This window comes from Nannospalax galili, unplaced genomic scaffold (genome assembly GCF_000622305.1).
Source record: "Nannospalax galili isolate Female #2095 unplaced genomic scaffold, S.galili_v1.0 scaffold346, whole genome shotgun sequence".
NCBI classification, from domain to species: Eukaryota; Metazoa; Chordata; class Mammalia; order Rodentia; family Spalacidae; genus Nannospalax; species Nannospalax galili.
Genome location: NW_008357637.1, coordinates 6,012,917 through 6,025,633, shown reverse-complemented (window position 1 = coordinate 6,025,633; position 12,717 = coordinate 6,012,917). Strand labels below are relative to the sequence as shown.

Here is a 12,717-nt window from a genome sequence, read left to right as displayed (position 1 = left end):
AACAAAATATGCATGTAACTATTAGCACAGAAAATGAAATTATTTTAAACACCAACTGATGCTTGGAGTGAGGCTCAAGCATCCTTGTGAGGTGACTCCCAGGTCCAGGTCCTGGTCCTTCACTGAAGAGACACCATTAGAAAGGAATCATGAACCGCTGGGATTTTGTGCATCTTGTTAGAAGTATGGTGGTAAATCTTAGAAAAAGAGGCAAGAATCTTGTGTGTGTGTGTGTGTGTGTGTGTGTGTGTGTGTGTTTTATTCACTGAGAAGGCTGGGTACAGTAGTAAACCCAGAACAACTCCATCCACCCTTCTAGAACCCCAGCTTCTCTACAAGATAAATCTGGCAGGACTCAAGGCCTTAAAAGTTTTACTGGGCCCTGCCAAACAAGCCTCAGAAAGGGTACAATAGCTGGGCTTTGATGGAGTTGGTGGGTAGGTACAAGGAAGTTCTGGTTTTCTCTGCTCTTCAAGGGTAGCAACCACAGGCTGAGAACCCGAGAGTTCTCTTTTTCCATCTTGTTATTCTCACGGAGGAGTTTTTGCCTCTTCTTGTGGTGGCTGATTAAGGTAATTCAAGGAAGACATGTGGAAACCTTCACCCACCTCAAGAGAAAAGCTATATTTACAGCAGAAGTGTAGAATCCCCTCCTCCCTCAATTACTCCCCTTTCCTCTCCCCGCATGTCTTTCCCTCCTCCCTGTGCAGTCAAGCCTCAAAACAGGCGAGCAGCTCCCCTCATCAGAGCTCACTTCTAGAGGTCCAGTTACAGACAGCATGGCTTGGCTCAGGCATAGGTGAGGTTGGAGTAGGGGAATTTTGCCAGTCTTGTCTAGAGATTGTGATTTGTTCTCGACTCCCAGCCTCTCTCATCCAATCTCTGAGAAGGAAACCTTTCAGCCCATTCTACTCAGCTGGAAAGCCTTTACAGATCTGGGATTCCAAGGTACCCCCTCTGCCCCTTCAAGTCTGAAGGTCTAGGAGGGATTTTTGTCTTCCCAAAACATCCAGGGCAGATGGGAGGTGGAGAAGATTAGGCCCTTTCTTTCCTCCAGAGTGGAAATCCCAGTATTGCCACAAAGAACTTCAGCTGCTGCCAAGAGACTGAAGTTATCTACAGCCCTTTTCTGGCAACTAGGTCCCAAGGAAATCTTACATGCATGCATGTCTACTCCAAGCTCTAGATAGGCTCTTACTAAATGCAGAAAGAGCTGGATAGAAAGAGAGAGAGAGAGAGAAAGACAGAACTAACAGGTTGGAAAATGAAAAATCAAAATACAATGGTTCAGTAGTGAGCCCTGGATACAAATGTCCCAGACAGCAAAGACAGGTGACCCCAGGCCTCAGGCAGAGTGCTTAAAGCCAGTGTTAGATTGCAGTTCGCAAACACCTCTTAGGCGCTTCTCAAAGAGAACTGAAAGTGTAATGGTCCAACTGGCCTCATCTTCAAATCCCCTGCTGGCACTTGGGCTGCACACCGAACTGGACGGTATCTGGTACCAGCCAAGGAACCAAAGAAAAAGCTCCAGGCCCAGCACCACCTCCGCAGCCAGGCCTCGGTCCAAAAGGGCAGGCTCGGCTTAGCCGTCGCCTAGGTGGCGCGACTAATAAAGGGCCAGTGCCTGCTCCCGCTGTACCACACGCTTCTTCTTCATACGCCGGTTCTGGAACCAGATTTTGACCTGCTGGTCACTGAGATTCAGCCTGTTGGACAATTCCTTGCGCTTCTGCCGGTTGATGAATTCATTGACCAGGAATTCGTTCTCCAGTTCCGCAATCTGCTGCTTTGTGTAGGGTTTCCTCTTCTTGCGGGCCCTCCCCGGGGCCGCCCCCCATGGCAAGCCTGAAACAGAGCCCCGACCCCTGTCAGCCCGCTTAGGTTCAATTGCCCGCCCCCAGCAGTTCGCCTCGGCTGGCGATTCTCCTCCCAGTACATCTCTCCCTTACATCCCACCTCCCGTCCCTGCCCTAACCGGCCTGGGGAGCACGGGCACCGTTTACCGTCGGGCAGCGAAGATCGAAGGCAAGGGGCGACACCCGCCACTTGCACTGTCATGTTCAAGTTGAGCGGGCCTTTGGTGTCTTCCTTGATGCTGGAGGTGCAGGGGGGCCCCTGGAGCAGGGTCGCAGAGCTGGGCACCGCCCGGCCCACACCCCCGTAGTCGTACTTGGAGGCTTTGAGAGCAGCAGCGGAGGGAGCCAGACCTGACCCTGACTCCGGCGCAAACGGCGGCCTGATTCGGCAACGTTCTTCAGACCCAGTAGCTGCATCCGGCGTATAGAACTTGATCTGTTCTTCGGGTCCGTCCTTGGAGCCTGGAGACTGCAGGCCAAGAGGCCCAGAGCCCGCCAGATAGGGCTGGGAGAATCCTCCAAAGGCAGTGGCGCTGGCAGACTGCGCCGGGGCGCAGGAGGCGGGCGTGGCGGCCCAGGGAAGCGCGCCGCGCGGGTAGGAGATGGGGGGAAGCGCGGCCAATTGGCTGCCATTGGGCCTCAGGTTGGAAAAGTAGAAAGAGTCGGGTGACTGCAGATTCAGAAGCGAGCCCACATAGCCCGCTCTGTAGAGACTGCGCTCACACATCTCCAACAAAGGGCCTCCGCTGCGCTCGCAACAGTATTTAGTTACAACCCGGAATAAGAGGACAGGCTCAGACGATTGGACGAAACATTGCCTGCAGGTTCTTCAAAGCCGGTCATTTCAGCACCGCCTACATCCCCCAACCCGTTCCCCCCCCCTTCAGGGTATTATGATAACACCCGCAGTGTTCGACGGCAAAGGACGAGGCTGCCAGCAGAGCCAAAGCATGTTGAGGGAAGGTGAACCCTTTGGGAGTTTCTTGGACAGTTGCAAGAGCTGGTGGCATGGGGCTGAGGGTGCATTTGCCCAAGTGTCCCTTGGGAGTTTTCCGGGTCTAGATCGACTTTGTGGGCCTGTTTTCTGTGGTGACCTGAGCCAGGCTTGCTTCTACTGACTTTAGTTGCAGCTTAGACATTTTTTGGTAAGGGTGCCTCTGTGTTTAACTGGAGAAGGTTTGGCAGGGCCACCAAGTCTGTCCCCTGAATCGAAACAACACCTCTACTACACAAATTCCTTAACAGAAAGGACCTCTCAGGAAGTCTCCACCCATGGTATCTGGTAGCAAAGACCCACTCACTGCGTGAACCTCGAGTCTCAGGAAGCAGAGCCCAACCCTAGACGCAACCAAACCATGGACAAAGCCATTACAAAGCCCAAGTTTGGCACCTAGGAAGGCTTTGCCACACTATTCCTGGTGTTCGTCCCCGGGAACTTTGCTCCTTTGTTATCTAGGTCCACCAGGTAATCCAGGAGTTCCAGGGCCAATCTTGCCCAAAAGCTACATTCCTTTTATCTACTCCTCCCTATAAGCCAAAATTCCGAGGTGTCTATCCACTCTGTGGCTTACCAAGCCTAACAAACTCCGGACTGAGTGTGGAAGGGCAGAAAAGCCAGAGCCACAAAAGCCAGAGCTACTTGGCTAAGGAAGAGCAGGCTACCTAGGCAACCAAGTAGCAGCGGTTCTTGTCTCTGTGCCTCCAGGCACACAGGCGGCTGGCTTGGCAAAGAGGGAGGCAGGGAAACTCCGATAGCGGTTCCTCTTGAACAGAGGAATGTATGCATGTCACAGGCCCTCTTGGGTAGTCCAGGTGGATTAGGGCTCTTCTTTTCCAGTGACATGGGCACCGGCCTTAGCCTGGAGCAAGACCCACGGTCCCTGAGCCAAGCTGGAACTGGTTAGACCGCCAGCTCTGGTAAGGAGACCACACAGGCGCCACCAGAGGGCAACCACCTGACCACCTCGCTGAGACTTTATTGTGTGAGTTATGGCGACCAATTGGGCGGCTCTCGAGGACGCAATCAGCCTCTTCCTCCTGCTCTGGTAGGGTAGGGGTGGGGGTAAGTCTAGGGCTCCTCTGGGCACTGCCAGAGTTTCCTCAGGGGTTCAAGCATTGGGAGAAGCACTCAACTGCCCGTTCTTTGCTAGGAGGTGGTAGGCATAAGCTTCAACGCCCTTCCTAGGTACCTGATGGCTTTTGTTTTGGGGAACTCGCCTTTCTCTGTAGGAGAAGCCTCTGGCCCTAAAGCTCAGTCCTAGGAGTCATTGCAGTCTCCAATCCACCTCAATGCACAGGGATTCTCCCTTGGTAGTGCCAAGCCGAGGGATGTCTCCCTATGACTCAGGATGTCTTATAGTCCTGTTTGCCTCTCAGGACTAAATACATGAAGGAACTAAGTGAAAAGAGCAGCTTAGACTTTCTCCACTGTTTCTTGCTTAATCGACCCACTTCATCTCCCAAATTTATAACTTTCCAGGTCTGGTAAGCAAAGTCTTTCCGGAGAAACTAGGAACTGAAGCTGAGAGCTGGAGGGAGGGAAAGGGGAAGGGGAGGGGTGTGGGAAGGAGGAGGCTTGGCTGGGAATCGGAAAGGCACATCTGGCCCGGAGCTGAACTGTGAGCTCTGCGAATGCCACCGACCGCCCAGGAGATGGCGAGCGAGCTCCACTGCTGGCGAGGCGCCGCCGCACGGTCAAGATCAACAGTGAAGGGCGGTGGGGCGGGTTTGGGGTCGCCTGCCCTCGCGGTCACGGCCCGCTGCCAAGGCGCTGCGGACACTCTCGCAAAGCTGGGGCTTGTGACTGACTGTAAGGCTGACCCGGACAGCGGAGCCAACGGACCAGAAGTGTGGAAGCGTAGTGGCTGTGTCTTTGTTTGGCCTTGCGTCCGGGTACCAACACTTCCTTGAATCACGCACGTATAGACGTGCGGATCGTCGTTCCCTACCCAAAGAACTAGTTATCAACACGGTTTCCCCGCAGGCCTTTGAGAGGCTTCTCAGCCTCCAACTGAAGGAAAGGCCCTTCTCCAAACTCCCCTAGCTTTCTTGGCTCCCCGCGGGCCTCGCTTCCAGGGCCTCCGCCACTTAACCACAGCTCTCCTCCTCCCGCAATTCCGAATATAAAAGGAACACAAATAAATAACAAAGCCTTCATCTGTTACTGATTTAGCCATCAATCCAAATACCACCAGAGAGCATTTGAGCGGAGTTTTAATCTTCAGCAAACCTCTGTTTCTCCTAGGCTCAGCGAAACTGAGGAGCAAACTACAGATGAAAGGAAACCCTAGAGGCAATTCCTTCTACCCACATGGGAAACCTGAGAAATGGACCTGGAAGATGGAAAGTGGCCTGGGACGCTGGAACCTGGGGAAAAAAAAGAAAGAAAGAAAGAAAGAAAGAAAGAAAGAAAGAAAGAAAGAAAGAAAGAAAGAAAGAAAGAAAAGAAAAAAGAAAAAAAAGAAGGACGGGTAAAATGGCGATTGGAAGAAAGAAAACGGGCCCGTTTTTTGATGAAGCACATCTTGTAAGGAGAATAGCGATATTACATGATCCTTCTCCAAGTGTAACATTGGGCATGATTGGCCCATTTTCAAGGGTTTATCCTCTATAGGTTGAATTGAGTTCTATCTCCATGCCTCTCTATCTCTGTTTATCTCTCCCTCCAAAACGAAATTGGCCCGTTGCAGTAAGATATGAAACAAGTCAAACTGGATAAAGAAAACGAAAGTAATTCCCAAGTTTTAGGTCCCGGTGCTTTCTCACAGAACCCCAAGGGAGACCCCTGCCAGAAGAGGTTGCATGTTGTGTGAGAATTTATAAATCTGTGTTTAACTAACTTGCATATCAAAAAGTTAGCTAGCACTGAATTGTGGCAGAAGCCAGCAAGAAGGAACCCGCTTTTGTGTGACCATTTCCCAGAATAGAAAACAGGCTTCCAAGTTCAATGTCTAAAATGTGTGTCTAGAGGTTTAAGCTGTATAACTGTGGCTTCAGTTGTCAATTGCTCCTCGTAGACTGTCTGAAGAATGTGTTGTGGGATAAGCTTGAAATGTTTCTTTTTTGATTGCCAAATATGGTTATCCCTTTCTAATTTCAAGATCTTCCTAGTGAACGCATTTATAACGGACCTCTCTAGGCCAAAAACTTCCCAGTGAGTTTTTCTACACACCAGAACACACATACATATTGATTCAAAAAGTAAATAAAATTGTTAAATTGATAATATTGAAAGAGAAATAAAATTTTATTGATTTTTAAAAAATGAATTGGTCTAATGAAAATTATCATTTTAGACATCGAAGGTGATATCCTAATTTTAAAACATCACTACTTGTGTTAGGGGAGGGGGTGGTGGGTAGAAGTGAAGAGCAGAATATGAGGTTTCAGAGACCAGAACTGGTGTTGAGTTTCCTTCATCAATAGGTGTTTAGGATAGCAAGATTTTATAATAAATAAGAACAGTTGCTCGAAGCAGCACATCTTGGGAAAGGAACACAAATATAGATAGACTCAGGGGAAACAAGAGAGTTCTGTTTATTTGTATCTCCCTAGGAGTAAAAAGTGATTTTTTAAAATACTTGAGGCACTGCTCACATATCCCTGCTCACAGACACTGTGTCTACAAAAATAATCTGTCAGTTGCACAAATATGCAGCACTTTGAAAGTGGTTTACTTCACTTTCAGGAGCATCTTTTTTTCTTCTTGATTCTTAGTATTCCACATTTAAAAAATATGTTCGATGTTTAAAGTTCTGAGAGGCCCAGTGCATTTGTTCAGCATTAATGTCTTAATTGGGCTCTGGCCACATTGGCTCAGTCTCTTTCTAGGGATTGAGGAGCTGGCCTCAATTCTGTTCCCACAGACCCAAGAATATGAAAAGGGGTGAATTTTCTACCATTTAGGAGTCACTCTGCCAACTGCAGATATTGAAATATCTGCACCTAAAGTTGGAGATATGAAGGACATATTGCTTTCAAATTAAAGGATTAAAAAAATCCAAATCTACAAGGTATGTTACAAATACACAACTAAGACAGCAAGTGAGAGACCCAAAGATGGAAAGATTGTCTTCATTTAACTATTCATAAGGTAGCTACTTTTAAAACTATCACGTGCCTCCAGTTTTCAGACTTTCCCAGTGACCCCCAAATCATTGAGTGCCTAGAGCTGTTTCCACTTGCCTCGGGGACGCTTCTGAAAGTTAATGACTGATTACACAATCACAGGGTAAAACTGACTGAAAACGGTTCTGGCCTAAAGGATTATGAACATAATCAGTACTGGAAACATATATAAAGGTCATATTAGAAAATAGAGCCCTTAAACCCAATGGGCACTTCTGAAATTAATTTTGGAGTATTATTCAAAAATACTCTCTCTCTCTCTCTTTTTTTTTTTTAATACTGGCCTGGAGGAGAAACAAAATGTTAAAAACATCGAAAAAATAAACCTAGACAAGAACAAAACCAATAATATTTACAAAGACTGGGAAGCAAAAAGTTTTAGAACCAGATAAGGATCAAGAGTGAGAAACAATTCACAACATTTGCCTTCATAGGCAGGGAAAATTGGGGGCAAGGGGGAGAATTAAATACATTTTCAAGTCTTTCCAAAGGTCTTTTTGGAGACAACTGAAAGCATTTAAACTGTCTGTGGCCAACCTGGCCCACATCAGGAAACGGTATCTTTGAGCTTGGAGACAATTTTCTTGTCCTTCACTCTTCTATTCTGAAACCAAATGGTTACTTGTCTCTCAGATAGGTTCGTGGCTGCTGAAATCCGCCGCCGCTTGTCCTTGTTAATGAACTTGTTAATGGCATACTCGTTCTCCAGTTCTTTGAGCTGCAGTTTGGTGTATGGGACTCTTTTCTTCCTTCCTCGTCGGTAGACACACATATCCGGCTGATTTAAAGCCACATCCCCTGGCACAAACAACAGCATGGGAAAGATTAGACTAGGATACTTGAAGCACCTAAGCTGGAAACTGTGTTATGTGTATGTGTCTCTGTGTGTATTAGTGATTAGAGGAGCTTAGATTAAAAAAATCCAGGTGTTTACACTTTATTATTATTTACAGATTATTAAAAAAGACTATTTGCACTTCAAAACAAAGGCTTATTTGATGGATCATCATGGTTTTTCAAATTGGCATCTTAACAAGCTTGTGATTTTATGGTTTATTGAAGGAAGTTCATAAGGACAGTTCTCTGCAGTTGTCAGTTGCATATAAACATACAAACACACACACACACAAATTCAGATTTTTTTGACTCAAGCTTTCATTTCTCTGTGCCTGTGTTTGGAGTTTTATTGCTCTAAGAAGCTTTAGTGGTCACTGAAACCCCACTTGAAAAGTGAGGGCCCATACCTCTTCCAGCAGGAGGGGGAGGAGGGGAGAGAGAAAGAGAGAGAGAGAGAGAACCAAAGGCTCTCAATTGTAGGAAAAATATGCACCTGTACACAGGGAAGGAAAGGATTGTAGAGGCAATTTAAATCGGGAAATCTGCATATTGTACAGAAACTAGACAAACTTTTCTGGTGGGTTAAACCTGGTCAGGTCTGGAGCGGAGGTACCCGCTCCCAAATAGACTCCCCTCCCCCCCCCCCCCAGCCCCGCGCGAGCCAATCCCCTGTCTTCATTGCTCCTACCTGGAAAAGATGATTTCCAAAAATGAGAGCCCTGTGGCTGGTCCTTGGCACAGTACACCTGGCTGTTCCACCCGTTGGCTAGCGTCCAGGACTGGTAGCCCTCCATAGAGATGTACGCCTCATGCCGAGGTTCCCCAGAACCGAAAGTGGACACCATATCGATGTACCCGGGCACGTGTTGATATGGACTCGTGTAGCCCTGGTAGAAGGACACTTCCTTGGCTCGCGCGGGCACCTCGTTGGTTGGTACGCTGCCACTCGCCAGGCCCGACACGTCCATGTACTTCTCCACCGGGAAACCTCCGAGAGAGGCGTGCGGCGACGACTTGAGAGCGTTCTGCTGTAAGCCCACGCCGTGCGACATGCGGCAGCTGTAATAGCCGTTGCCGAAGTGGTAACCGTAGCCCAGCGCCGGAGCCCCGGGAGGCGCTGCAGCGGTGGCGGCAGGCGCTGGCGCTGGACACTCTTTGACTGCAGGAGCCTCTGGGCGCGCGGCGATCACCGCCGAAGATGACGACGACGAGGCGGAGCCTGTGCGCTCTGAGGTCCCTGGGTACCCGAAGCTAGAGGCCGCCGCCGCTGCAGCAGCTGCCGCCGCCGCCGCCGCCGCCGCAGCTGCGCGCCCCGAGTGTGTCCCGGCGAACACCGGCGCCGAGAGGAAGCCGCGGCACTGGCTCGGTGCAGCTGCAGCCGCCACCGAGGAAGAAGAGGAGGCCGGGGCGGCCCCGCCGTCCGCCCGCAGCCCGTCCATGTCCCAGTTCCCCGCACGGCTCATGGCCCGGCCTGGCCCGGTCCGGGCCCTGGCCTTGGCCCCGCGCTGGACACCATGACGCGGTGCGCCTCCTCCCTCTTCCCTCTTTCTCTGGATTGCGCTCGCTCCCGCCCTCTTCCTCGGTCTCTCTCTCTCTCTCTCTCTCTCTCTCTCAGCCTCCCGCCCTCCCGCCCTCCAACAGGTTAGCTCATCGCGGGACGTTTATAAAAACGAAGTTCAGGTTGGGAGGGGGCCTGGGCCGGTCGGGGGGCCGCCTCCAGCCCCCAGGGCGCCGACCGGGGACTGTGCCATTGGCTGCGCGGGACCACGTGGGGTGGGGGCCGGGGGAGCCCGACTCCGGGCCTGGGCCAGGCTGGATCCACCCACCCGGCCCCCACCCCTGCTCAGCCCACCTCCCATTCCCGCCCTCCCCAGACCCAGGCGTTTGTGCTGCAGCCACCCTCTCAAGTTGACTGCGCGCGACAGCCCATCCCAGGCCTGTCTGGGCCCGAGACGGGCGCCAAAGGCTGCGCCCGGTCTCAGCTAGGCAGCTTGGGCTACCCCTCTTCGCCTCCTTGAGCTGCTGAAAATGAGAATGAAGGACAAAGATGATCAGGATGACATGAAAACAGATCGATCTTGTTATTTTAACTTGTTGCTTAATGTTTTGTCACCGCTAAGCCCCAAACTTGAGCTAGCTAATTTTTCCCACCTTAAACAAAGTTAACGGGTAAAGGCATTTTGCACATAGAAGATCAACTGGAGCGGGTCCTTCCTGCACACACAGACACAGACACACAGATACAGACACAGACACAGACACACACACACACACAAAGTGCAAGCGCATGCACTTGCAGAGTCTCAACTGAAAAGGTATTTCTACAGAGCAGGACATCAGGCACAGGGTCCCTTCGCATCAACCCTGCCACCAGCTTACCTGGGAAGGGGTGGGGCTTAAGGTTATAGGAGGCTTTACTTCAAACCAGAACTCTGGTTCAGTCTTGGAGTGAAGAAATCTGCAACATTCTTCCAGCCTGAGATGCTCCAGCTTGCTGCCTTCCCCACCATGATTGACCATATCCCCTTAAACCAGGAGCCAGATAAATCTTTCCTTTCTCAAGTTCCTCTGCCAGGTATTTGGCCACAGTGATGAGGAAAGCAATTAGAACAGTGGACAGGTGAGCTTGACCATCATCATTGTAGCAAGAGTTGGAAAGGCTTCAGGGTGGAGGGTGGTAAGGAGAAAGTCCGATTCTACTTCTCAGGTTTTCAAATTAAAATTGGAATCGTTCCTTATTTTATTTTGCTGTCAGTTTATCAGCTTATGGTTCATCAGGCAGCTGTTCGTTTGCTTGGTGGAGATGGTCACACAATGTGGTACACAGGGGTTGGGGGTGGCAGGGTCTCTTTAGCTATAGGACACCTTAGAAGCCACAGGAGGAATTCCTCTGGCCAGGGCTGATGTGACACAGCACCTGTGACTCCATCTCAGGCAAAGGCTGTGGAATTCTGGAATTCGCCTTTGTCACAGACCCCATACCTGACCCTGTCCTCTACCCTCTGCTGCCCCTTCACCATACAGTCGTAGGAGGGCCAATATATCTGATTTTACCAGAGCCCCAGGGCCCTGGGTACAGGTAAGAGGTGAGCAGGGTTATGAGAGAGGCCTGATGCTGAGGAGAGCCTGACCTAAGGTAGGGAGAGGCTAGTGTGAGCATGCTTTGTGGACACAGACAGTGCAGAATCAGCAGGTGCTGGGAGTCTTGGGGTGCAGAGATTTCCAAGAGGACCCCACTTTCTCTCTCCTCTGACTTAATAGTGAAGGTAAAGGGGCTTTGTCCTATGGGAAGCTTTGGAATGGAATGCTGACAGGAGTGTCACAGGGTGACAGACTGCATACACTTACAGCCTCTACTGACCTGAGGCATGAGATTCGAGAGTTCTTGCTCTGAGGGGAGGGCTGGCAGTTCAAGAAACAGTGCTTGAGTTTTAGCCAAAAGCAACAACTGCTCTGTGGCAGGGAAGCTGTATTCCATGGCGAACACCATTGGCCCCTTCCTAGGTAAGCTGGTGACAGGGTTGATGGGAAGAGACCCTACACCTGATGCCCTGCTTTATAGGAATATCTTTCTAGGTGAGACTCTGGGACATGAATGTGATGATGCAACAGCATAATTCCACTCTCTATCTGTCAAACATTTTAATAAGTATTATATATGTAAAATGAAGAGCACGAAATGAAAATAAAAGGGAAGAATTTGTCAAGTTCTGTGATTTTAGGCTATTCTGATTTGGCTTCATTTTTCATGCAGCAATTGAAGTTGTATCCAACTGGAAGGAAATTTTGAATTAATGCTCAGATTGAAACTTCTCAATATGGCCTTGCTTCCAATAATGCTCTGTGGTGCTCTTGCAGAACTTGGGGTTTCTCTGCCAATTTCAAAGGGTATTCAGAGATAAAGTTTCGGTTTTTGTGGGGTTTTTTTTTGGTCTTTTTGAGACAGGGTCTCCCTGTAGCCCCAGCTGTCCTGGAACTCACTCTGTAGACCACGCTGGCCTTGAACTCACAGAGGTCTGCCTGCCTCTGCCTCTGTGCTAGGATTAAAGGCATGCGCCACCACACCGGGCTGAGATAAAGTTTTTAATGAGTTTTGCCTTTTGCTATCCTGAGCCTGTCCCTATCTTCAACAAAGTCAAGTCCTAGGCACACAGGAGTAGATTACTCTAAGAAAAGGATTTGAGAGGCCCCATAGGTGAAACCCTAAATTTCAGCTCGCCAGGGGAGTTGCTATTATTGAACCATAGGGTTGTGGTTGGATACTAGGCAGTCTGTGTGTGAATTAATGAGGTCTATAATTTCCAAGATGGGTTAAGAAGTATGAGAGGAATTCTGAGGCTTAATTGGCAGAAATATTTTCATTTAGCTTGTTTATCTTATGCCCAACTTGATTTCAGGTTTAAATTCTCTCTCTCTCTCTCTCTCTCTCTCTCTCTCTCTCTCTCTCTCTCTCCTGCAATAGAGACTCACTCTGTAACCCAGGCTGGATGAAAGAACTTACTATGCATCCCAGCTGGCCTTGAACCCCTTAAGTGCTAGGATTACAGGGGTGAACTGTTTAGGAGCACAGGATGAGCCCTATCTTTGTGTGAGGGTGTATTGTGTTGGGATTTTAACAAAATAGGTTTTGTTAAGTGAAAGAGTTTTGCAATGACAACTATTTTGAAATACATATTGTTCTGTGAATTTTGGGGCTATGTTTTCTAATTTGAGTGAAAAAAATCATGATGTGTTTTGTTGCTGAAAATCTGTTTTCATTCCTCTTCCTTCACTTGTTTCTCTTCTTCCCTCCTGCCACAACACCATTTTGAGACTTGAATCTGTTCTGGAAGTAATGCCCTCTCTGTTCTTCCTTGTAGATGACTTTGCAAAATTGTGCTTTGGTTCTGAAATGGAA

General features: G+C 49.2%; 2 protein-coding genes across 2 annotated transcripts; both read right to left on the bottom strand.

The window, feature by feature from the left end:
* Positions 1–1,522: 1,522 nt before the first annotated feature.
* Hoxd12 (homeobox D12) lies at positions 1,523–2,649 on the bottom strand. Its single transcript, XM_008855307.1, has 2 exons — positions 2,004–2,649; positions 1,523–1,845 (listed from the first exon to the last, which is right to left on the bottom strand). Exons 1-2 carry the CDS (start codon positions 2,581–2,583, stop codon positions 1,607–1,609), a joined length of 819 nt encoding a protein of 272 aa, XP_008853529.1. The 5' UTR covers positions 2,584–2,649; the 3' UTR covers positions 1,523–1,606.
* A 3,540-nt stretch (positions 2,650–6,189) lies between these two features.
* Hoxd13 (homeobox D13) lies at positions 6,190–9,413 on the bottom strand. Its single transcript, XM_008855306.2, has 2 exons — positions 8,509–9,413; positions 6,190–7,781 (listed from the first exon to the last, which is right to left on the bottom strand). The coding sequence occupies exons 1-2, from the start codon at positions 9,281–9,283 to the stop codon at positions 7,531–7,533; spliced, it is 1,026 nt and encodes a 341-aa protein (XP_008853528.1). The 5' UTR covers positions 9,284–9,413; the 3' UTR covers positions 6,190–7,530.
* Between the last annotated feature and the right edge of the window lie 3,304 nt (positions 9,414–12,717).